This window comes from Rhinopithecus roxellana, chromosome 19 (genome assembly GCF_007565055.1).
Source record: "Rhinopithecus roxellana isolate Shanxi Qingling chromosome 19, ASM756505v1, whole genome shotgun sequence".
In the NCBI taxonomy this organism is placed as follows: domain Eukaryota; kingdom Metazoa; phylum Chordata; class Mammalia; order Primates; family Cercopithecidae; genus Rhinopithecus; species Rhinopithecus roxellana.
Genome location: NC_044567.1, coordinates 23,996,317 through 24,022,059, shown reverse-complemented (window position 1 = coordinate 24,022,059; position 25,743 = coordinate 23,996,317). Strand labels below are relative to the sequence as shown.

The window sequence follows — 25,743 nt, the reverse complement described above, 5'->3', positions numbered from 1 at the left end:
TTTTTTTTGATTAACATTTATCCTGTGTTTTTGTTTTTTGCTTTTAACTTTCTTGGTGTTATATGTCCCTTTCATGTAACCTCAAACTCTCTGCCAGCCTAAATCTTCTGTCCAGATGTTTTGACTCATTAGATAGTCTATGAGTTTCATCTTCTTGAGGAGATTTCTTCAGGAGCATTTTGGTCTGGAATGGTTACCAGCTAAACCTGTTAGTACAAAGCTGTCATCCTGGGATTGACCTTCACCATCATTTTGGAGACTTGCTTCGTCTCTCCTTTTCCTTTTGTTGGATCTCCTGTTTCTTATATCTTATGTCATCATCTTAGCTGGGCATGGTGGCTCACATCTGTAGTCCCAGCTACTCGGGAGGTTGAGGCAGGAGGATTGCTTGAGGCTACAAGTTTGAGGCCAGCCTGGGCAACATAGTGAGACTCCTGTCTTCGTTTAAAAAAAAAAAATTATAAAGAAAACCTGTCCTTTCATTTGTTTGAGCTGTGATCATGTCATCATCTTTTTTCATTGCTTCCTCATTTTGCTGCTACTGCTTTTTTTTTTTTTTTTGAGATGAGTTTCGCTCTTTTCGTGCAACTGGAGTACAATGGCATGATCTCGGCTCACTGCAACCTCTGCCACTCAGGTTCAAGTGATTCTCCTGTTTTAGCCTCCCAAGTATCTGGGATTACAGGCAACCACCACCATTCCCAGCTAATTTTTGTATTTTTAGTAGAGACGGGGTTTCACTATGTTGGCCAGGCTGGTCTTGAACTCCTGACCTCAGGTGATCCACCTGCCTCAGCTTCCCACAGTGCTGGGATTACAGGCATCAGCCACTGTGCCTGACCATTTTGCTGCTTCTGAATGGGTATGTGTGAAGTAAATTCTTTTTGAGACTGGATATTTCTGAAAATATCTTTGTCCTACTTTAACATCTGATTGATAGTTTGATGGGGTATGGAATTCTTACTTGGGAATAATTTCCTTTCAGGACTTTGAAGGTGTTGCTTCTTTGTCTTCTAACTTCTAGGGTTGTCAGGAAGTCTGACATTCTGATTCCTGGTCCTTTGTGTGGCCTATTTGTTTTTAATATGGAAACTTGTAGGGTTAGCTTTTTATCTCTAGGGTTTTGAAATTTCTGGTTGACATGCCTTAGTCTGAGTCTCTTTTTGACTATTGTCCTAGGCATTCAGTAAGCACTCTGAACCTGGAAACTCATGTCCCTCAATTCTAGAAAAGTTTCCTGAATTAATTTGTTGGTAATGTTTTCTTCTTGCATGTTCTCTGTCTAAAACCTCCTTTTATTTGGAATTTGAAATGATTGTCGTATTTTCTTATCCTTTCCTCTTTTCCTTCCCCTCATCTTGTTCTACTTTTTAGAAAACAGCTTTATTGAGATGTAATTTACATATCATAAGATTTACCCACTTAGAGTGTACAATTGAGTGGTTTTTAGTGTATATAATTATGCAACCACCACCACAATAGAATTTTAGAACCTGTTCAGCACTCTAAAAATAACTTGCTCATTTTAAGGCCAGGTGCAGTAGCTCACACCTGTAAACCCAGTGCTTTGAGAGGCTGAGGTGGGAGGATTGTTTCAGGCCATGAGTTTGAGACTAGCCTGGGCAACATAGCAAGACACTGTCTTTAAAAAAAAAAAAAATTCTCCAGGGGTAGTGGGACATGCCTTAGTCCCAGCTATTTGGGAGGTTGAAGCAGAAGGATCACTTGAACCCAGGAGTTCAAGGTTACAGTGAGCTATGATTGTGCCATAGCACTACAGCCTGGGTGAAAGAGCTTAAAAAAAAAAAAAGAAATCCTTCTACCTTTTAGGATTTGTCTTTAACTTTATCTTCAATTCCTACTCAGTCTTTAATTTCTAAGAGCACTTTTTTTTGGCTTTCTGAATATTTCTTCTTTATAGTATCTATTGGTTCATGATAGCATAATTTCTTTGATATTAGTCATACTGATTTTGAAGATATTTTATTATTTGTATTGCTTCTTTCTCTAGGTTGCTTTTTTCCCTGCCTTTTTTTGGTCTCTATTTTTTAAGTTAGATGCTTTTCTCAGATACTTAATATTTCTTATTATTTTAACTTTCGTTTTATTTATTTATTTAGAGATGGGTCTCTCTCTGTTGCCCAGGGCAAATGCAGTGGTACAATCATAACTGATTACAGCTTTGAACTTCTGGGCTCAACGGGTCCTCCTACCTCAGACTCCCAAGTGGCTAGTGTGGGCCACCACACCTGGCTTATTTTTAAAAGTTTTTTGTAGGGATGGGGTCTCACTTTTGTTGCCCAGGCTGATCTTGAACTCCTGGCCTAAGGTGATCCTCCTGCCTTTGCCTCCCAAAGTGCTACAACTACAGGTGTGAGCCACTGCACCCAGCCAGTATTTATTGATTGTTCACATATATATGTATACACACATATTTTGTTCACATATATATATATATATATTGTTCACACACACACACATATATATATAATATATATTGTGAGATGGAGTTTCACTCTTGTTGCCCAGGCTGCCAGACTGGAGTGCAATGGCGTGATCTCAGCTTACCGCAACCTCTGCCTCCTGGGTTCAAGTGATTCTCCCGCGTCAGCCTCCCGAGTAGCTGGGATTATAGGCATACGCTACCACGCCCAGCTAAGTTTTTATAGGCATACGCTACCACGCCCAGCTAAGTTATAGGCATACGCTACCACGCCCAGCTAAGTAGCTGGGATTATAGGCATACGCTACCACACCCAGCTAAGATTATAGACATATGCTACCACGCCCAGCTAAGTTATTTTTAGTAGAGATGGGATTTCTCCATGTTGGTCAGGCTGGTCTTGAACTGCTGACCTCAGGTGATCTGCCTGCCTTGGCCTCCCAAAGTGCTGGGATTACAGGTGTGAGCCACCGCGCCTGGCCGATTGTTCATGTTTAAGACTAGGAAATGAAAAAGCATATTAGAACCTCTAATATGAGAGGTTCTAAAAGACTCATAAGTGGGTCTTTGGGAAACTCTTGGTCTGATCAGAGTTCTAAAGATTATTGTCTGGCCTGGAGAGGGAAGGCCTATACAGAAACCCATAAATAAAGTTAAAGAGTAAGGGTTAAGTGTTGGTAGGTATCAGCCTGCAGTATAATCATTTACTTAATTCTGCTACTTTCAGAATGGTGCTACAGATATACCTGGTTTCCCTTATTTCAGATGCATGATTTTACCACCTCCAGACAATAAATCTCCAGTTTTCTCTCTACTGAGGGAAGGGTATTCTTCTAGTTGTGCAGAATGCAGGAGGTGATTTGGAGTCCTACTACTTATATAGAATGTCAGCCACTTAATTTTTGTCTGTCTTCACTCTCGGTCCCAGAACTGCCTGGAGTAGCTTGAGCCCTTTGGGAATTCTGTGGTGTAAAATGGATGGGTTTTCTCTTCTATCAGTTTAACATTTTGCTTCCTCAGGTCTGCTAAGTCAGTTTCCACTTATCTATATGTTCTCTAGCTTCCAGTATTTTGTGGTGTTGTCTCTCCTCAATATCTTATGTGTTTATGCCTTTTAAGAAAACCTTAATGGAGTTTTAATGGAGTTTCAGGATGGTGTAAAATTAGGTACATGAATTCTTTCTTTTCCTTTTACTTGAAGTACTTTCTAAACATTATCTCAAATCCTCATTACTCTTATAAAGTATTTTTTTTTTTTTTTTTTTTTTTTTTTTTTTTTTAGATAGGATCTTGCTTTGTTGTGCCGGCTGGAGTCTAGTGGCACGGCACGATCAGGGCTCGCCGCAACCTCGGCCTCTTGGGCTCAAGAGATTCTCCCATCTCAGCCTCCCTTGTAGCTGGGACTACAAACATGCACCACCATGCCTGTCTAATTTTTAAATTCTTTTGTAGAGATGGGATCTCACTTTGTTGCTCAGGCTGGTCTTGAACTCCTGGGCTCAAGCTATCCTCCTACCTTGGCCTCCCAAATTGCTGGGATTACAGGCGAGAGCCACTTTGCCCAGCCTCATAAGGTATTTTTGTCCATAACTTATAGATAGAAGAACTAATGTTTACAAAGATATTTAAAAGTTCTTAAGATAGGCCAGGCACAGTGGCTCACGCCTGTAATCCCAGCACTTTGGGAGGCCATGGTGGGTGAATCGCCTAAAGGTCAGGAATTTGAGACCAGCCTGGCCAACATGGTGAAACCCCGTCTCTACTAAAAATATAAAAAATTCGCCGAGTGTGGTGGTGGGTGCCTGTAATCCCAGCTACTCGGGATGCTGAGGCAGAAGAATCTTTTGAATGCGGGAGGTGGAGGTTGCAAGGATCCGAGATCGTGTCATTGCACTCCAGCCTGGGCAACAAGACCAAAACTTCTTCTGAAAAAAAAAAAAAAAAAAAGAAGTTCTTAACATTTTAGAGCTATAGTGAAAAAGAAGAAGAAAGATTATTTGTGTTTCTTCTTCAAGATCACACTACCAGTAATTAGCAGAGATGGGATTCTCATTCAGGTGTGGCAGGCTGCAAAGGCTGTCATCTTTCTACTACATAACACTTTATTGTTATATGGTTTAGGTATAGTTGAGATGACCTTTTTTATTTTCTTAGCTTTTGGTAATAGAAGCAGCATACTTTTCATTTGCTTTTTTTGCATCTATTTTTACTGCACTGAAGTAGAAAGAGATTGGTGAAAAAATTTGCAGAAGTCAACATCAGCTTGTACTTACCAATTAAAATTTAGACTGGGTGCGGCGGCTCAGGCCTGTATTTGCAGCACTTTGGGAGGCCGAGGCGGGTGGATCACCTGAAGTCAGGGGTTCGAGACCAACCTGGTCAACTGGGTGAAACCCCATCTCTACTAAAAATACAAAAATTAGCCAGATGTGGTGGCAGACGCCTGTAATCCCAGCTACTCGGGAGACTGAGGCAGAATCGCTTGTACCCGGGAGGCGGAGGTTGCAGTGAGCTGAGATTGTACCACTGTACTCCAGCCTGAGCAACAAGAGTGAAACTCCATCTCAAAATTTAGGAATTCCCTTTAAAAAGTCATTGTTAGGCTAGGCATGTTGGCTCGCCTCTATAATGCCAGCACTTTGGGAGGCTTAGGCAGGAATATCACTTGAGCTCAAGAGTTCAAGACCAGACTGGGCAACATAGCGAGACCTCTCCTCTACTAGAAATAAAAAATATTAGCTGAATGCATTGGCGCATGCCTGTAGTCCCAGCTACTTGGGAGGCTGCGGTGGGAGGATCACTTGAGCCTGGGTGGTTGAGGCTATAGTGAGCTATGATTGTTCCACTGCACTCCAGCCTGGGCGACAGAGCAAGACATTGTCTCAAAAAAAAGTCGTTGTATTTTTATAGCCATTTTTCATATCTGGTAAGCCCGTGGCTGCCTTTTTTTCCATGATTAGTGATCATTTGTTTCTCTGTAACTTTGAGATTTACTCATAAGGTTTCTATAAATTAAATTTCATTTTTCCAGAAGATGGACTGCTTATTACTGTTTGGCACTCAGTTTGTGATATTTTGATGCTTAAGTGTTAACACTAGATTTTTTTCTATATGAAATAAGTATCAGCTGTTGTATAGTTGGTTTAACAGGTTAATCCCAAGGGGCCTTTGTTTTCTGAGGAATGTGAGGAAGCTTACCCTTTTCAACCTGTGAAGGCAGCAACTAAGACTTAGAGAGGGGTTCCATGAAAAAAGCAAAGGTCCTCATTCTTGAGCTCTAGAATTACTTCATACCTCAATGAAAATTAATGGCCCAATTCAGCAAGCCATTAATTTGACTTGATACTTGAAAATAGGGCAGGAAAAATAATTTCTACCAAAAATAACTTCAGAATGCTTTTTATTCATATACTAGAATATCTAATTTAAACCAGTGACATTCTGGTATATTTTGTAGTACACCTGAACAGGAGCAGCTGATGGTGGTGTGGCTAAGTTGGATGATAAAAGAAGAAGCATATTTTGAGAGGTAAGATAATTTGATTTAGTTAGTTGAGAAAGCTTTTCTTCTTCTCTCTTTGGAAAATTCATATTTCCTATTTTGTTTTGACAGTACGTCAGGCGTCTCTGCTTCTTTTGGGGAGATGCTATTATTGGTGGCTATGTACTTCCACAGCAACCAGCTTAGTGCTATCATTGACTTGGTCTGTTCCACTTTGGGGATGAAGGTAATTTTCTTTTAACTTCTTTCTAAAAACAGAAAGATGTTTCTAAGATGGACATTTTGTTGCTGTGTAAATAGATTGTTTTAAGTAATTTTAATTGTTTAATAGAAGTTTTATCAGGAGTGCTTAGAAAAAAATGCATTTTGAAACCTTTGTTTACTAAAATAATAGAGACTCATGCAAAAACCTTGGAAAGCACAGAAAAGGGAAAGATATCTTATAATTCCATGATTCAGAGATACCTAGTATACTACTATTAATATTCTGATGTCTGTTCTTTCTTTAAAGTGACATATATATTTGGTGATTTAAAAAAACTAATATATGGTGAGCATTTACTCATGTCAATAAATATTATAATACGGTATAATTTTTAATGGCTGCATTGTGTTACAGTCCATTGTTTGATCTTCTTACTGGGTCCTTTATTATTTCCCATGTACATTTTCTAGTTTCAGTATAACACTTAGAGGAATATCCTTGTTTATGCAAATACACACATAGGCACTCACATGTATCTCTTCATACACCTGTTGGATCATTTTCTTAGGATAAATTTCTAGAAGGTGATTGCTAAGGAAAAAGTATGGCTATGTTAAGGTTTTTCAAGAGTACCGCCATATTATCTTTTAGAAAGATTGTATCAGCTTGATTAACTGTTACCAGTAGTGAGTAAGAACTCCTGTTTTCCTAAACTTTCACATGACTGAGCATTACTATTTTTTTTTTAATCTTTGCAAATTTGGTTGATGAACAGTGGTATCACCTAGTTTGAATTTCTTTGATTACTAGTGAAACTTTAGTATTTAAAATCTATGTGTTTTGGCTGGTTTATTTCTTTTGCAAAAAGCTTATCAGTATCCTAATTTTCCTGTAGGGACTTTGATTTGTTTTTTTCTTTCACTGTTTCAAAAGGAAAGATACATCCTTATGCCTCATACATCTTCATATATTTCCAGATGTATATTTTGCCCAATGTTGAAATTGGGATTCATTTTACAGTTGACATGTAATATGAAAGTGGTAGTGTTCCAACTCCTACTTTTTTTCTTGAAAAGCTGCTGTAATATTAAATCAGTGACATATCTTATAGTATCTTTAAAAGTGGAGAGTTCAACATGTTATAATGGACTTTTTCCAATCTTTTTTGCCATTTAACTTTGCCATGTGGAAATTATCATCATTATTATTTTTATGTAGTATATTAAATGTTATTTTTGTGGTTTCTATTTTGCTCCTATGCTTAGAAATGTTTTCCTTTCTTGGCTTTATATAAATGATCACTTACATTTTCTTCTAGTTTTTTTGGTGGTTTCATGTTTTACATTTAAACATTTAATCTACTTGGAGTTTCTTTTGGTTATGGTGTGATATGTGCAAAAAGTGTATGTGTGTCTATCTGTATATGTGTATGTATATATGTGTATATGCAGACACACACACACACACACGCACACACACACGTTTCTCTTGTCCTCACAGAGGGGCAGCTATCCCAGCTCCATGTAGTAAATAATCTGTTTCCCTGAACTGACTGAAAATACCATTAATAGTATTTATTAAGTGCTTTTTATATTGGTCCTGTTTCTGAGTATTAACACTTTAATGTTGGGTTTGAGAAGGCACTTCTAAAACAGAGTAGAGTACTTGAATATTTGAACATTTATGTGTATCACAGCCATTTTAGGTAAGTTCCCTAGAATAAATTGTGTTTCATATATTTTTACATACTGTTGGAATTCTTTTGGTAATTTTAGATTGTAATTAAGCCAAGCTCCTTGAGCAGGATGAAGACGATCTTCACACAGGAAATTTTTACTGAGCAGGTATTTCTTTTTATTCTTAGGTGCTTACTTAACTTTCTTTTACAATATTCTTTGGGAGAAAACTTGTGTGTCTTACTTACCTTAAGAAAGTAATATGGTCTTTTTTCTTTTTAATCACTCATGATGATTTATTTCATCATTGAAACTTTGTTTAAAAATAATCCATTTAAAATACACTTTTAAAACTAGTCATAACATAGCAAAGCATCTTTTGAATGTATATATTTTTGGAGACTGAGTAGATACTTAGGAGAATACTCTTAGATGCTGATGATCGGGCATCTCAAGAGGTAATTGTTTTAATGTGTCTAGAGAAAGATAAAATAAAGACCTATTTAAACCTTTAGGCTGTAAAATTCATTTCTAACTAGATTACAGGCTAGAGTCTAAATTTCTTATACTTAACATGTTCTTCTTTAGCCTTAGTACTTTTGTCCATGGATAAGCCTAAGGATTTTTTTCATTTCTTTTTTATCTCACTCTGTCACCCAGGCTAGTATACAGTGGTACGATCATAGCTCACTGCAACCTCTGCCTCCTGGGTTGGAGCAATTCTCCTGCCTCAGCCTCCCAAGTAGCTAGGATTACAGGTGTCCACCACCACGCCCAGCTAATTTTTGTATTTTTAGTAGAAATGGGGTTTCACCATGTTGGCTAGGCTGGTCTTGAACTCCTGACCTTAGATGATCCACCCACCTCGGCCTCCCAGAGTGCTGGGGTTACAAGCGTGAGCCACTGTGCCCAGCCAGTTGTTGCTTTTTTATGGCTATTAATATCTTTATTTCTATATTTTACTATCCCTCCCACCCTCAACACGCATACACACACATACTCCTAAATTACAAATAGTCACACAGCATGTGGGAGAATCATAAGTTATTTTTTGTCTTTAAATTTGAACCAGTTGGAAGACAACTTTGAGGAGGGTCTTTAAAAGACAGAGCCTATGCATGACATATTGATAATAAATATTTCTGGGTATATTTATGTGGTGCTTTATAGTTCATATGATGTTTTTCCAAAAAGAATATTTTCCCCCTCATAACAATGCTTTGAGGCAGTATGGTAGTGTCCTGTTTTGTAGATGTGAAAAAGATTCAGAAGATAAAGTGACTTCTTCAAAGTCATTGAGCCCAGATTGTATGCTTCAAATTTTTATTTATTTATTTATTTTACCTTATCACACCTCTGTGTATGTATCTGTGTTTAAAAACAAAAAATTAGGGAATTATATAAATCCCTAAATGTACGTTTCCTCAACATTCAAAGATAATTAAAACGTAATAATTTATTGTCATCATTCATTTTTAGGGACCACACTCATATTAGGTGTTGACAGTCTACTTATCTCTCTTTCAAAATAATTTTATATTTAGTTCTTTATATTACTAATACTATTTTTCCCTTTTAGGTTGTCACAGCTCATGCAGTTCGGGTCCCTGTCACCAGCAACCTGAGTGCCAACATTACTGGATTTTTGCCTATTCATTGTATTTACCAGCTTCTCAGGAGTCGTTCCTTTACCAAGCACAAAGTGTCAATAAAAGTATGCCCTTACAAATAAAACAAATAACATAAAAGCATGCCCCTACATTTATATATATATATATTTTCTTTTGAGGTGGAGTCTTGCTCAGTTACCCAGGCTGGAGTGCAGTGGTACAGTCTTGGCTCACTGTAACCTCTGCCTCCTGAGTTAAAGCGATTCTCCTGCCTCAGCCTCCCAGGTAACTGGGACTACAGTTGTGTGCCACCACGCCCAGCTAATTTTTGTATTTTTAGTAGAGACAGGGTTTCACTGCATTGGCTGACTGGTGTCGAACTCCTGACCTCAAGTGATATGCCTGTCTCGACCTCCCAAAGTGCTGGGATTACAGATGTGAGCCACTGTGCCTGGCCTACATTTATATTTCAAAGAACAACCTAAATTAATGCTTTCTCCCCAGTTAGTTGTATTTCAGTTTGTAGGCCTTTATTATGGGTTTTGTGTGGGAAATGTGTGGTATTAAGTTACTGGTCATTTATATAAGTGTAGTAATTAGGTATAGTAATTATAATTATATAATTATAATACAGTAATTTCAGATTTTTAAAGCAATGTAAGATTATTTTCAAAATGCATAATACTTCATTTAAGTTCTCAATAGTGGCACATGGCTATTTCATTAAAACTTTGAAACTTCCATTTTCTAATTTATTTATTTTTTAAAGACAAGTCTCACTCTGTCACCCAGGCTGTCATAGCCCACTGTAACTTCAAATTCCTGGGCTCAAGCGCTCCTCCTGCCACCGCCTCCTAAGTGGCTGGGACTATGGGTATGAGCCACCACTCCTGGCTTTTTTTTTTTTTTTTTTGAGACAGAGTCTCACTCTGTCACCCAAGCTGGAGTGCAGTGGTGCTATCTCGGCTCACTGCAATCTCTGCCTCCCGGGTTCAAGTGATTCCCCTGCCTCTGCCTCTGAGTAGCTGGTATTATAGGCTCCTGCCACCACGCCTGGCTAATTTTTTTTTTTTTTTTTTTCCAATTTTTAGTAGAGACAGGGTTTCACCATGTTGGCCAGGCTGGTCTCAGACTCCTGACATCAGGTGATCCACTCACCTCGGCCTCCCACAGTGCTGGGATTACAGGCATGAGCCACTGTGCCTGGTCTCACACCCAGCTTTAAAAAGCCTTTTTTGTAGAGACAGGGTCTCGCTATGTTGCCCAGGCTGGTCTGGTCTTGAACTCCTGGTCTTAAGCAATTCTCCTACTTTGGCCTCCTGAAATGGGATTACAGGTGTGAGCCACTGCAATGGGCCTGGTTTTGTTTTACAAATTGGGGAAGTTGCCATGACTAGTATTTGTCGATTTGCCACAAGGACACCTCACACCTAACTTATGATTTCGATATGTTTTGATTTGTCTTAGTTGGCTATATCTAACAGTTAAAAGGGCCTCTAAAGAGAAGGTTGAGACCCAGGAGGTAAAGTAATCTGAAACTTTTTCAGAGGCTCTTTTATTTACAAAGAACAGTGAATAATATATGCATGATATATCACTTTTAATTGTCCCTTTTTTTTGTGATTTAGTGAAATTATTTCCCAGCTAGATTGTATCTTCTGCTGCTTTATATTTTTAGCAAGTAAAATAGCTAAGAATTAAGAGTTCAAATGCACACCCAACATTTTACATGTCCTCCATCCAATGATAGTTAAGTGATAGTCTCCTGTAAGTGCTTGTCAGAGACACTTTCTTAGTCTATCTGAGGGTTTGCTGTGAAGGACCTATCTCTCTCTCCAAATTCCTATCTAATGTGAGCTCTCCCATGACGACACACATGGTGCTCTAAATACAGATATGGTAGGGACTTAAAATGTTTTTCCCACTACTTAAAAACTAATAGATTAAACCCAAAGGCAAGCTTCCAGTGGACAGTGCACCTAAGATGATACAGATATAAAGGTAGTTCGTATTTTAAAATCAAAGACAGTTATGATACTAGATAATATATTTGGAACTGCCAAAAGTTAATAGTGAATTTTACTGATTCATAATTCATGTAAAACTGTATGTACTTTTATAATTTTGCTTGGTTTTTCTTTTTGCCACAATTCAGTGTCTATAACATTCTTTCTTAGGATTGGATTTATAGACAGCTGTGTGAAACCTCTACTCCACTTCATCCTCAATTACTTCCTTTGATTGATGTGTACATAAATTCTATACTTACTCCTGCATCGAAATCTAATCCAGAAGCCACAAATCAGCCAGTCACAGAACAGGAGATACTCAATATTTTCCAAGGAGTCACTGGGGTAAAATCGTTGTTCTTTATATCTATTAACTTATTTTTCTTTTAGTTCTTCTTACTTATCCCATATTTTTATTTTCCTATCAGAGGACTTTTAGGTAGTTCTGAATTTAAAATTAGATTAAATTTCCTTAGATCACCTGTAAAAATTAAAAGAATGGTATTAGTTCCAACTAGTTTGCTAAACAGGCAAAAATTGTGTGAGAAAAAAAAATTGTGTGAGAATTTTTTTTTGGAGATGGAGTTTCACTCTTCTTGCCCAGGCTGGAGTGCAATGGCACGATCTCGGCTCACTGCAACCTCTGCCACCCTGCAACCTCCGCCTCCCGGGTTCCAGTGATTCTCCTGTCTCACCCTCCTGAGTAGCTGGGATTACAGGCACCTGCCACAACGCCCAGCTAATGTTTTGTATTTTAAGTAGAGACAGGGTTTCACCATGTTGTCCAGGGTGGTCTTGAACTCCTGACCTCAGGTGATCTACCTGCCTCAGCCTCCCAAAGTGCTGGGATTACAGGTGTGAGCCACTGTGCCTGGATTTTTTTTTTTTTTTTTTTGAGACTGGAGTCTCACTGTGACACCCAGGCTAGAGTGCAATGGGCAATCTCAGCTCACTACAACCTCCGCTTCCTGGGTTCAAATGATTCTCCTGCTTCAGCCTCCTGAGTAGCTGGGACTGCAGGCATGCGCCACCACAACTGGCTAATTTTTGTATTTTTAGTAAAGATGGGATTTCATCATATTGTCCAGGCTGGTCTTGAACTCCTGACCTCAAGTGATCCTCCCGCCTTGGCCTCCCAAAGTGTTGGGATTACAGGTGTGAGCCACTGCGCCCAGCCAATAATTTTTTTTTTTTTTTTTTGAGACAGAGTCTTGCTCTGTCGCCCAGGCTGGAGTGCAGTGGCCGGATCTCAGCTCACTGCAAGCTCCGCCTCCCGGGTTCACGCCATTCTCCTGCCTCAGCCTCCCGAGTAGCTGGGACTACAGGCGCCTACCACCTTGCCCGGCTAGTTTTTTTTGTATTTTTTAGTAGAGACGGGGTTTCACCGTGTTAGCCAGGATGGTCTTGATCTCCTGACCTCGTGATTCACCCGTCTCGGCCTCCCAAAGTGCTGGGATTACAGGCTTGAGCCACTGCGCTTGGCCAATTTTTTTTTTTTAAGTTTCACTTTAAAATCTAAAGGGTGCCCTGGAGATTGTGTGTTTGATCAAGTACTGTGTGGGATTTCAAGATATTCAACATAGGTTTGTTTAGCATCCTGAGAATCTAAGATATACCTACATTCATTTAGTGAGAACTTTGTTTTGTTTTGTTTTTGAGACAGAGTCTCACTCTGTTGCCCAGACTGGAGTGCAGTGGCACGATCTCAGCTCACTGCAATCTGCCTCCTTGGTTCAAGTGATTCTCATGCCTTAGCCTCTCGAGTAGCTGGGATTATAGGCACCTGCCACCACACCTGGCTAATTTTTATGTTTTTAGTAGAGACAGGGTTTTACCATGTTGGCCAGGCTGATCTCCAACTCCTGATCTCAGGTGATCTGCCTGCTTCGGCCTCCCAAAGTGCTGGGATTATAGGCGTGAGCCACCACTCCTGGCTCATTTAGGGAAAATTTGATGAAAGTATTTTTTCCCCAGTTTGTTAGAAGGGAAAAACAGTTGCATTTTTCACAAATATAATTAAGTATACAATGTCTTATTTAGAAGTTACTTTCTTCATGGTAATTTCATATAATACTTGGGACTCCTGTCTTTCAGAAGCAGCCTGATGGGTTTGCTATTGAGTAGTAGCTGAAGTCTTTTCTTTGTCTTACTTAAAGACCACTTAGGCTGGACGCGGTGGCTCAAGCCTGTAATCCCAGCACTTTGGGAGGCCGAGACAGGCGGATCACGAGGTCAGGAGATCGAGACCATCCTGGCTAACACTGTGAAACCCCGTCTCTACTAAAAAATACAAAAAACTAGCCGGGCGAGGTGGCGGGCGCCTGTAGTCCCAGCTACTCGGGAGGCTGAGGCAGGAGAATGGCGTGAACCCGGGAGGCGGAGCTTGCAGTGAGCCGAGATCCAGCCACTGCACTCCAACCCGGGCGACAGAATGAGACTCCGTCTCAAAAAAAAAAAAAAAAAAAAAAAAAAAGACCACTTAAGCATATTGCCTTTCATCTCTCATGCCATCTCAGATTTCATGTTGTTTTTTTTTGAGTTTAATACACACACAGCAACATTTCTCCTCTTTTACCTGAGTTAGGAGCAGCAATGCTGAATAATCTATTTTGATTCTTTTACTATCAAGAAAAAAAAATCACTCATGAAATTCAAAGTATTTCAGGGTATTCGTAATATTTCCTCCAGGGTGACAACATCCGCCTTAATCAGCGTTTCAGTATCACAGCACAGCTTTTGGTGCTCTACTATATACTGTCTTATGAGGAGGCTCTTCTAGCAAACACAAAGACTTTAGGTAAGTTATACATAGAGGAGTAGTTCTAGTGATAGTGTATTTTATTAGCTTGCATTTTGTTACTTTCCAAACTGTTTTTTGATAAAAGAAGGGCAGTATTCTAACAGACTCTAGTATCATTTTATAATCTTTGCAATGTGGGCATTGTATATTTGATACATAAATCATGCATGTTGGGGTACGTAACCATGATTTATGGTCCAGTCCTCCTTATAGGAGGCTAAATGAATAGATAACAGAATTGCCTATATTTTAACAATTGTATAGGTCTTGTTAACAATTGTATAAGTCTCACTCTGTCACCCAGGCTGGAATGCAGTGGTGCAATCTTGGCTCACTGCAACCTGCACCTCTCGGGTTCAAACAATTCTTCTAAATATAAATTTAAAAGATACACACGATGGAGCTGTAACTGAATTTTTTTCTCTTGATTTGAGTCTTTGCCTGGTCTTCCTTCCGTTAGTATGAATAGTAACAACCTAATCAAAAACAATAGAAAAGGCCAGGTGAGGCGGCTTATGCCTGTAATCCTAGCACTTTGAGAGGCCGAGGTGGGCAGATCACTTGAGGTCAGGAGTTCGAGACCAGTCTGGTCAACATGGCGGAACCCTGTCTCTACTAAAAATACAAAAATTAGCCAGGCGTGGTGGCTCATGCCTATAATCCCAGCTACTCAGGAGGTTGAGGCAGGAGAATTGCTTGAACCCAGATGCGGAAGTTGCAGTGAACCGAGATTGTGCCATTGCACTCCAGCCTGGTGGACAGAGTGCGACTCTGTCTCCAAAGAAAAAAAAAAAAATAGAAGGGTTTCATTTTGCTGTTAACATTGGGCTGGGCATGGTAGCTCATTCCCTGTAATCTCAGTGCTTTGGTACTTTGGGAGGCTGAGATGGGATGGTCACTTGTGCTCAGAGTTTGACACCAGCCTGGGAAACAGCAAGATGCCCATCTCTACACGCACACGCACACGCACACACACACGCATATGCACACAGAGGATGTCACTGAAATGGGCTTTGAAACTTAAGTTACTTCACATGATATCAGAAGGTCAGTTTTAGCATGCACAATATCAATGTAAAGTGGTATTTTTTCCTGTATTTGAAAAAGGTTTACCTGTGTTTAGACTTTCTACATGTGTATAGTTCATTTCATTTCATCTATTTGTTTTTCGAGGCAGGGTCTCACTCTATCACCCAGGCTGGAGTGCAGTGGCACGAACATGGCTCAGTGTAGCCTTGATCTCTGGGGCTCAAGGGATTCCTGCCTCAGCCTCCCGTGTAACTGGGACCACAGGTGGACACTACCATGCCTGGCTGATTTTTTAAATTTTTTGTAGAGATGGGATTTGCCATGTTGCCAGGCTGGTCTCAAACTCCTGGGCTCGAGCAGTCCTCCTGGCTTGGCCTCACAAAGTGCTGGGATTACAGGTGTGAGCGATCCTCCTGACCTTTGTGTGTAGTTTTTAATTTGTTTTTCTTTTTTTTTGAGACAAAAGTCTCACTCTGTCACCCAGGCTGGAATGCAGTGGTGCAATCTTGGCTCACTGCAACCTGCACCTCTCGGGTTCAAACAATTCTTCTGCTTCAGCCTCCTGAGTAGCTGGGGTTACAGGTGCATGCTACCATGCCTGGCTAATTTTTGTATTTGTAGTGGAGATGGGGTTTCATTGTGCTGGCCAGGCTGGTCTCGAACTCCAGACCTTAAGTGATCCATACACCTCAGCCTCTCAAAGTGCTAGGATTACAGGTGTGAGCCACCATGCCTGGCCTGGATTTTCTTTTTTATGTTTGACATTTTCTGTGCCTTTGATTGATACATTTCTTGTTTGGAATTTCTGTATATTCTCACATATTTAATCTTTTCTGTGAACTTTATAATGATTTTATTAAATTTCACAAATGAAAATTATATTGGGAGTTTGATAAGAATTATGTTAAACTTACAGATTAATCTGGAGAGAATTTACTTCTTTGCAGTATTAAGTCTTCCTGTCTAAGAACCTGAAATAATTTCTGCTTTTTAATTTCTGCTTTTTAATTGTACACATACAGTTTAGTCTTTTGTTTTTTTTTTTTTTTTAGGGACAGAGGCTTGCTGTGTTGCCCAGGTTGGAGTGCAGTGGCGCAATGTCAGCCCACTGCAACTTCTGCCTCCCGGTTCCAGTGATCCCCCTGCCTCAGACTCCCAAGTAGCTGGGATTACAGGCACCCGCTACCACGCCCCACTGAATTTTGTATTTTTTTTTTTTTTTTTGACACGGAGTCTTGCTCTGTCACCCGGGCTGGAGAGCAGTGGCCGGATCTCAGCTCACTGCAAGCTCCGCCTCCCAGGTTTACGCCATTCTCCTGCCTCAGCCTCCCGAGTAGCTGGGACTACAGGTGCCCGCCACCTCGCCCGGCTAGTTTTTTGTATTTTTAGTAGAGACGGGGTTTCACAGTGTTAGCCAGGATGGTCTCGATCTCCTGACCTCGTGATCCACCTGTCTCAGCCTCCCAAAGTGCTGGGATTACAGGCTTGAGCCACCGCGCCTGGCTTGAATTTTGTATTTTTAGTAGAGATAGAGTTTTACCATGTTGGTGAGGCTGGTCTCAAACTCCTGACCTCAAGTCATCCACCCACCTTGGCCTCCCAAAGTGCTGGATTTACAGGTGTGAGCCACTTTGCCTGGCCTTAGTTTAGTCTTATAGTTAACTCATGTAAACCCTCATAACAGTTCTGTGAGATAGGTGGTGGTTATGTTTATTTTACAAGGGAGAACACTGAGGCACAAGGAAGTTAGGTAACTTCCCTAAGTTAGTATTAAGTATTGTAGTAAGTATTGGAACCAGGATTTGACTATTTCTGGATCTTATAACTATTGTTTTAACTGCCTTCTGATTTTTTCTTAATTCATAAAAGATTAGTATGGAAAACTATGCTAATCTGTTAACTTAAAGGGGAGATCGTATCTAAATAAGAGTGTATGATATATATGTGGTCTATATAGAGAGTGATTCTCAACCTTTATTCTAACACTTGCACTTATATACTTCTTGTCCTTAATAAAAGAAAAATGGTTGAGCTTTACTGTTTGTGGTTTATAAGAGAATAAACATATTGTATATCATTTGTCAAACTACAAACACCCTGATTGAGCTTCTCATATATTCCTGTGGTGTAAAGGAAAGTACCTTGGAATGAGTTTTGGGTGCCAGGCATATACAATATGGTAGAGATGAGACAGAGAAAGATAGTGTTGACTGGCAAGGACTTTTACTCTGTATGATCTGAGGATTCACTGAAGGTGGCTAAATCTGTATTTAAATGAGAAGACTATGGCCGTAGGGTGAAGGATGGATTAAATTGGAGGCAGGGAAAGTGGACCATAGAAGATATATAAACAAAGGGTGAGTAGGCACCGAATTAGGATAGCAGCAAAAGTACAGAAATTAAAATGGACTTAGAAGAAAAAAAAGGGTGGACATGGCTGGTTGAAGGTAGGAGTTGTGAGAGAAGGAAGTCAAATTCATATTGCCTAACTTAATTTAAAAAGAGGCCAGATATGCACTTTGGGATGCCGAGGCTGGTGGATCACCTGGAGTCAGGAGTTTGAGACCAGCCTGGCCAACATAGTGAAACCCCTTCTCTACTAAAAATACAAACAGTTGGGCGTGGTGGCGGGCACCTGTAGTCCCAGTTACTTGGGAGGCTGAGGCACAAGAATTGCTTAAACCCAGGAGGCAGAGGTTGCAGTGAGCCAAGATTGAATCACTGCACACCAGCCTGGGTGACAGTGACTCCTCTCAGGGGGAAAAAAAAAGAGTCAATCACCACTATTGTATATAATTTGATAAAATCCACTGTGGCTCACGCCTGTAATCCCAGCACTTTGGGAGGCCCAGGCAGGTAGATCACGAGGTCAGGAGATCAAGACCATCCTGGCTTACACAGTGAAACCCCATCTCTACTAAAAATACAAAAAATTAGATAGGCATGGTGGTGGGCGTCTGTAATCCCAGCTACTCGGGAGGCTGAGGCAGGAGAATCGCTTGAATCTGGGAGGCGGAGGTTGCAGTGAGCCAGTATCGCGCCACTGCACTCCAGCCTGGTGATAGAGTGAGACTCTGTCTCAAAAAAAAAAAAAAATTGGCCGGGCCCAGTGGCTTATGCCTGTAATCCCAGCACTTTGGGAGGCTGAGGCAGGCTGGATCCCCTGAGGTCAGGAGTTCAAGACCAGCCTGGCCAACATTGCAAAATGCCGTCTCTACTAAAAATACAAAAATCAGCCAGGCATGGTAGTGGGTGCCTGTAATCCCAGCCAATCTACTTGAGAAGCTGAGGCAGGAGAATTGCTTGAACCCGGGAGGTGGAGGTTGCAGCGAGCTGAGATCGTGCCACTGCACTCTAGCCTGGGCAAAAAGCGTGAGAGTCTGGCTCAAAAAATAAATAAAATAAAGTAAAATAAATAAAATAAATGAAATGAAATAGTTTATTTTTATAAGATGCATTGGAATCATCAAGCTCTAGGCCATCTGTTCATGATTACATTTGATCTCCCAATTAGGTTTGGGAAAATCTTGACTCACTTGTCGGTTCTTTTAGTGTAGGGCACTTTTGCACATTGCTTCTCTCACCTGTTATGAATTTTCTTCTGTCTAGTTTTAAATTTCAGGGCATTTTCCAGATCTTGCTCCAGGTATGTTCTTATTCTTCCTGTGTAGCCACTTGTTTTTGTAATGATTCTTCATCTTTTATATGCTATATTCGCAGGTTAATTGCATTAAAAGTAATTTGACTTTGTTTTTGTTTCCATTTGGGTTGAAGGTTAAGATTTCTGTTGTTTCTGGACATTTTATTTATTTTACACTTTTTATCTTTGATAGCTGCCATGCAAAGAAAGCCCAAATCGTACTCTTCTTCTTTAATGGACCAGATTCCTATCAAGTTCCTTATTCGACAGGCTCAAGGGCTACAGCAGGAGTTGGGAGGTATGTTTTAATTTGCTCTTTACTGCTAAAGTTTATTGTTTAAAAAACCTTACTGTTTGTAATGTTATGAAGTGTAATAGGTGCTTAACGTTAAAAATTCAAACAGTTCAAGAGTGAAATTCCTCTTTGCCTCCCTCACTAAATCTATTATTTCAGTTATTGCAAACTACCCTGCCCCTTAAAACACCACCCTAGCTATTTGCAGTTGGTATGTATTTTCAGGCTTTTTTCTCCTATAGGTTGAACTGTATGAAATTGCAGATATTTGGCCTGGCGTGGTGGCTCATGCCTGTAATCCCAGCACTTTGGGAGGCTGAAGCAGGAGGATCACGAGGTCAGGAGATCGAGACCATCCTGGCTAACATGGTGAAACCCCGTCTCTACTAAAAAAAATACAAAAAATTAGCCAGGCGTGGTGGCGGGTGCCTGTAGTCCTAGCTACTCGGGAGGCTGAGGCAGGAGAATGGCGTGAACCTGGGAGGTGGAGCTTGCAGTAAGCCGAGATGCGCCACTGCACTCCAGCCTGGGCGAAGGAGGGAGACTCCATCTCAAAAAAAAAAAAAAGGAAATTGCAGATATTCAACTAATTTAGAGCTACAGAAACAGCAGGTTCTTGTGGTTGAACCTAACAGACACAGAGGTAAAAAAAAAAATTTTTTTTAACTCTGAATAGTATTGTACACTGCCTCTTTGTTTGTTTTTGTTTTTGAGACAGTGGCTCACTCTGTCATCCAGGCTGGAGTGCAATGGCACGATCTTGGCTCACTGTAACCTCCACCTCCTGGGTTCAAGTGATTCTCGTGCCTTAGCCACTCAAATAGCTGGGATTACCAGTATGCGCCACCATGCCCATCTAATTTATATATTTTTAGTAGAGACAGGGTTTCACTATGTTGCTCAGGCTGGTCTTGAACTCCTGGTCTCAAGTGATCTGCCCACCTTGGCCTCCCAAAGTGCTGGGATTACAGGAGTGAGTCACCATGCGCAGCCTCCCCTGCCTCTTCCAAGGCTTGTTTTTTTTCTTGGAGTCTTGAACATCTTCACATATCAGTACAGGTAGATCTTCCTTACTGTTTCTGATTATTTTATGATCCATAGTATGGACATATAATGATATTTACTATAAATCCTCTTAAGTAGAAATATTGTAGTGTTTTTTGAAATTAGATATTTTTCTTTTTTTTTTTTAATCTTTAGGGAAAGAGTCTCACTACATACCCAGGCTGGAGTGCAGTGGTGTGATCATAGCTAACTGTAGCCTCAAACTCCTGGGCTCAAGCATCCTTCTACCTCAGCCTCTCTAGTAGCGGGGACTATAGGCCTATGCCACCATGCCCTGCTAATGTTCTAGAGATTTTTCTTAATTAAATACCTCTCTAATGTTTGAGTGTGGGTGTTTTTCTTTCTGTTAAGTTGGAATTTTTTATTTTTTTTTTGAGAAGGAGTTTCGCTCTTGTCTCACAAGCTGGAGTGCAGCGGTGCGATCTCAGCTCACTTCAACTTTCGTATCCCAGATTCAAGTGATTCTCCTGTCTCAGCCTCCCGAGTAGCTGGGATTACAGGCACCCGCCACTATGCCCAACTAATTTTTGTATTTTTAGTGGAGACTTCATTTCGCCATGTTGGCCAGGCTGGTCTTGAACTCCTGACCTCAGGTAATCCACCCATGTTAGCCTCCCAAAGTGCTAGGATTACAGGTGAACCACTGTGTCCGGCTGGAATTTTCTTTCTCTTTATTATGGTTGGTTTCAAGGAGAAACATGAGCCTTCACTGGATGTTGTTAACCAGATGTCTGCAGCATTTATTTACTTATATCTTTGTATAATTTTTTTTTTTTTTTTTTGAGACGGAGTCTTGCTCTGTCGCCCAGGCTGGAGTGCAGTGGCCGGATCTCAGCTCACTGCAAGCTCCGCCTCCCGGGTTCACGCCATTCTCCTGCCTCAGCCTCCTGAGTAGCTGGGACTACAGGCGCCCGCCACCTCACCCGGCTAGTTTTTTGTATTTTTTTAGTAGAGACGGGGTGTCACCATGTTAGCCAGGATGGTCTCGATCTCCTGACCTCGTGATCCGCCTGCCTCGGCCTCCCAAAGTGCTGGGATTACAGGCTTGAGCCACTGTGCCCGGCCTAATTTTTTTTTTTTTTTAAAGTAGAGACACGGTTTCATCATGTTGGTTAGGCTAGTCTCGAACTCTTGACCTCAAGTGAAGAGCCCTACTCAGCCTCCCAACGTGTTAGTATTACAGGCGTGAGCCATCATGCCTGGCTTCTTTGTATAATCTGTTTCCAGAAAATAATGTTATTTTTAACAGCATTTGACAATTGATATGCTTTATTGAAAAGAGTATTAAATGTTGATTAGTTAACACTTTTGTAAGCAGTCTTTTGCGATGGTTGGGTATAGTTTTAACTGTATATATACTCCTGTATGCATTTAGAAATCTAAATGTTTAAGTAACGCCATTTTTGATTGTTACAGTGTCTTTTCAAACACAGAATCATCAATTTTAAGCTGTTTCTATGAGAAAGGAAGTGGGTATTTTTTCTACTGGGATTAAGCAGTGGTATCATTTGATTTGCATAATAAGGGGATAATTAGATCTAAAGTACTTTGATTCCTGCTACTACTGTGTAGTCTCACTGTTCTGATAATGATGATAATAATATGGTAGCAACAATATTTATTAGGTACTTAAGTGCGAAGCACTTAGCATAGTAGTACTTCATTAATTCATTAACTAAATAGGCATTTTTATGGTGTCATAATTTTTTTTTGAGACAGCGTCTTGCTCTGTCACCCAGGCTGGAGTGCATTGGCACGATCTTGGCTCACTGCAACCTCCACATCCCACTGCAACCTCCACATCCCAGGTTCAAGCAATTCTTGTGCCTCAGCCTCCCAGGTAGCCAGGATTACAGGCGTGTGCCACCACACCTGGCTAATTTTTGTATTTTTAGTAGTGACAGGGTTTCCCCATGTTGGCCAGACTGGTCTTGAACTCCTGGCCTCAAGTGATCCATCTCCTGCAGTCTCCCAAAGTGCTAGAATTATAGGCATGAGCCACCGTGTGCGGGCCTCTCATTATTAACATTATACATAATAGTCATGAATAGTCAAACTGTGGTATAGGTAAAATGTTATAAATAAGGCTTTGATTTGGTAACAAGTTTTCCCATTTCTTTTGATCTTCTTTAATACTTCTGGAAGCAAGATAAAATGCCCCGTTGTGGGTATCATCAGTACTGCCTCTCTTGATTGACATACATGGCTGTGTGACTTTAGAGTTGTTAATATTAATACATGTCTTTCAGTGTGGTTTGTTCCTTACGGTAGAATGGGAGGCATTGCTTACTTTGTATGAATGTTAGGGAGAGATGAGAAAATGTACATAAAGTACCTGAGACCTTTCAGGTATTCGAAGTGGCAACTTTAATTTTACCACATCTATAGCGATGATTCTCAACAGGGTTGGAGGAAAGGGCATGTTCTCTACAGAAGCCTGTCAGTATTTCTGAGTAGGACCTTTTCCAAACCATATATGATAGTCCCCAAATGGACATTCTTTTCTCCTCCTTTTCTTTCCTCTTCCCTCAACTCTTGAACCATTGCTATATCAAACAACTTTAGGAGAGACTATTATGTTGGGTGGGATGGAAGAAAGGTGAAAGCTTTCTTTATGAGTAGTAGTTCCCAGCTCACTGTTTATCACATTACTTGGGGATCTTCATTTAAGCAGTTTCCCTTGGTCAAATAACTATACACAAGTTCTTAAACTGTAGTTTGCATGCACAAGGAGTGAACATTCCTAGGGCTCCATTCTACAGCTTCTGATCTCATCACCTGGGATGGTATTCATTATTCTGCACGTGAAACAAGCTTCCCAAACTTATGATGCTGGTGGTGCTCTGATCATTCTTTTTTTATTTTTGAGATGGAGTTTTGCTCTTGTTGCCCAGGCTAGAGTGCAGTGGTGTGATCTTGGCTCACTGCAATTTCCATCTCCCGGTTCAAGCGATTCTCCTGCCTCTGCCTCCCGAGTAGCTGGGATTACAGGCGCCCACCACCATGCCCAGCTAATATTTATATTTTTAGTAGATACAGGGTTTCGCCATGTTGACCAGGCTGGTCTTAAACTCCTGACCTCAGGTGATCCACCTGCCTCGGCCTCCCAAAGTGCTGGGATTACAGGCTTGAGCCACCGTGCCCAGCCATCTACTCATTCTTTGAGAATCACTGACTTAGAGCATAACCTTCTTTCCTTGCGGGCTAGTGGTTTGATAAAAATGAGAGGGGTGGGGAAGCTTCTGGTGTTTGAGCATGAAGAATCCAATTGATTTTCTGTAAATTTTCAAGGGTTGCATTCAGCTTTACTACGTCTCCTTGCTACTAACTACCCACATTTATGTATTGTGGATGACTGGATTTGTGAAGAAGAAATCACAGGGACTGATGCCCTGCTACGGCGAATGCTTCTGACTAATAATGCTAAAAATCATTCTCCCAAACAGCTCCAAGAAGGTATAGTAAATTATTGATACTCCTTTAACCCCTTTTGTAGTACAAGGAGATGTTAGGCTAATTGAAATCTTATACAGAATTTTCCTGTGGATATAACAATGTTTTGGTGAATATATTTTAATTATGTAAAATACTCTTTGCATTTAAGGAATTTTACACTCCCTTCCCCTTCCTCTTTCCCCCTTCCCCCCCTTTCCCCTTTACCCCTTTTCCGGTTTCCCCGTTTACTCCTTTACTCCTTTCCCCCTTTTCCTGTTTTCCCTTTCCCCCTTCCCTTTCCTTTCCTTTTGTGTTTGTCTGTGTCTTTCTCTCTCTCTGTCACCCAGGCTGGAGTGCAGTGGCGTGATCTCAGCTCACTGCAGCTTCCACCTCCTGGGCTCAAGCAATCCTCCTACCTGAGTCCCACAAGTAGCTGGGACTACAGGTATGAGCCACCAGGCCTGGCTGATTTTTTAAGTTTTTGTAGAGATGGGGTTTCACCATGTTGCTCAGACTGGCCTCGAATTTGTAAGTTTGAGTGATCCTCCTGCCTCAGCCTCCCGGAGTGCTAGGATTAAGGCATGAGCCACTGTGCCTGGCCAGGAGTTTTAACCACTTCTTTCTGATATGCTTGTATCTTTTCTCTCATAGGTCCTATATTATATCACTAAAAAGGTGGTGTGGTTTTAGAAAAGTTCTAAACTGGTTAGAAATAAGTGCAGTGGAATAGGACTATATACTTGCTGTTAATGGAGAATGTTCTTCTAGATCAGCACTGTCAAATAGAAATATAATGTGAGCTATAACACCTACATATAATAGGTGTAAATACAATGTGAGCTATAACATCTATAAGCTTTCCAGTAAAAGGAAACAGGCAACAGTAATTTAAATAATCATTTTATTTGACCAAATATGGCCAATATTTTTTCTTTTCTTTTCTTTTTTTTTTTTTTTGAGACAGAGCCTTGTTCTGTTGCCTACTCTGGACTGCAGTGGTGCAACCTTGGCTCATTGCCTCCCAGGCTCTAGCAATCCTCCTGCCTTAGCTTCCCCAGTACCTGAGACTACAGGTACATGCCACCACACCCAGCTAATTTTTGTATTTTTTGTAGAGAAGGGGTTGCCATGTTGCTCAGGCTGGTCTCAAACTCCTGGGCTCAAGCAGTCTGCTTGCCTTGGCCTCCTAAAGTGCTGGAATTACAAGCATGAACCACCGTGTCCGGCCTGCCAATATTATTTCACCATGTAATCAATATTAAAATTTTAATGAGATATTTTACCCCCCACTACACTCCTGCACTTAGTCTTTGCAATTTATTGTGTATTTTACACTTATAACACAATTGGACTAGGTATTTCAGATGCTCAATAGCCAGATGGGATTAGTGATTATTGGAGAGCATAGTTCTAGATATTTTTTAGTAACAGCAATCTTCTGGGTGCTTACATCCTATAAGGGGACCACCTGGAGGAAAGTTTCAAGAAGTTTGAACCTTTCAGTGAATGTTAGCTATCAAAAGCAATACTTCAGCATATTTTCCTTTTTCAGTCCTGTTTTTAAAATTAGTCTGGGCTGGATGCAGTGGCTCATCAGCATCCAGCACTTTGGAAGGCCAAAGCAGGAGGATCACTTGAGGCCGGGAATTCAAAACTATCCTGGTCTCTTCATTGGTAAAGGCAAGAGGGGGATTTAAAAAAAAAAAAAAAAAAAAAAAGACCAGCCTGGGCAACATAGCAAGACTCCCATCTCTAAAATGAAAAAATAAAAAATAAGATCAGTCTGAATCACCAAGAAAATAAGATTAGTCTTTGGGTCAGTAAAGTGATTTTTTTTTTTTTTTTTTTTTTTTTTTTTTTTGAGACAGGGTCTGTTGCCCACGCTCAAGTTTGGAGTGCAGTGTGCAGTGGCAGGAACGCAGCTCACTGTAAACTCCATCTCCTGGGCATAAGGGATCTTCCTGTGTCAGCCCCTTGAGTACCTGGTGTCACAGGTGCACTATCACATACAGCTAATTATTTTACTTCTTGTAG

At 40.6% G+C, this 25,743-nt stretch overlaps 1 protein-coding gene across 2 annotated transcripts in view; it reads left to right on the top strand.

Moving 5' to 3' along the window:
- INTS2 (integrator complex subunit 2) overlaps positions 1-25,743 on the top strand; it is a 73,449-nt gene that overhangs the window by 32,410 nt on the left and 15,296 nt on the right. For both annotated transcript variants that reach the window (XM_010364070.2, XM_030923954.1), the window contains 8 exons: positions 5,901-5,972; positions 6,057-6,171; positions 7,926-7,994; positions 9,406-9,540; positions 11,614-11,790; positions 14,134-14,242; positions 19,108-19,212; positions 23,566-23,730. In XM_010364070.2, the coding sequence (XP_010362372.1) occupies positions 5,901-5,972; positions 6,057-6,171; positions 7,926-7,994; positions 9,406-9,540; positions 11,614-11,790; positions 14,134-14,242; positions 19,108-19,212; positions 23,566-23,730 (947 nt within the window). The remainder of the gene's footprint in view (positions 1-5,900; positions 5,973-6,056; positions 6,172-7,925; positions 7,995-9,405; positions 9,541-11,613; positions 11,791-14,133; positions 14,243-19,107; positions 19,213-23,565; positions 23,731-25,743) is intronic.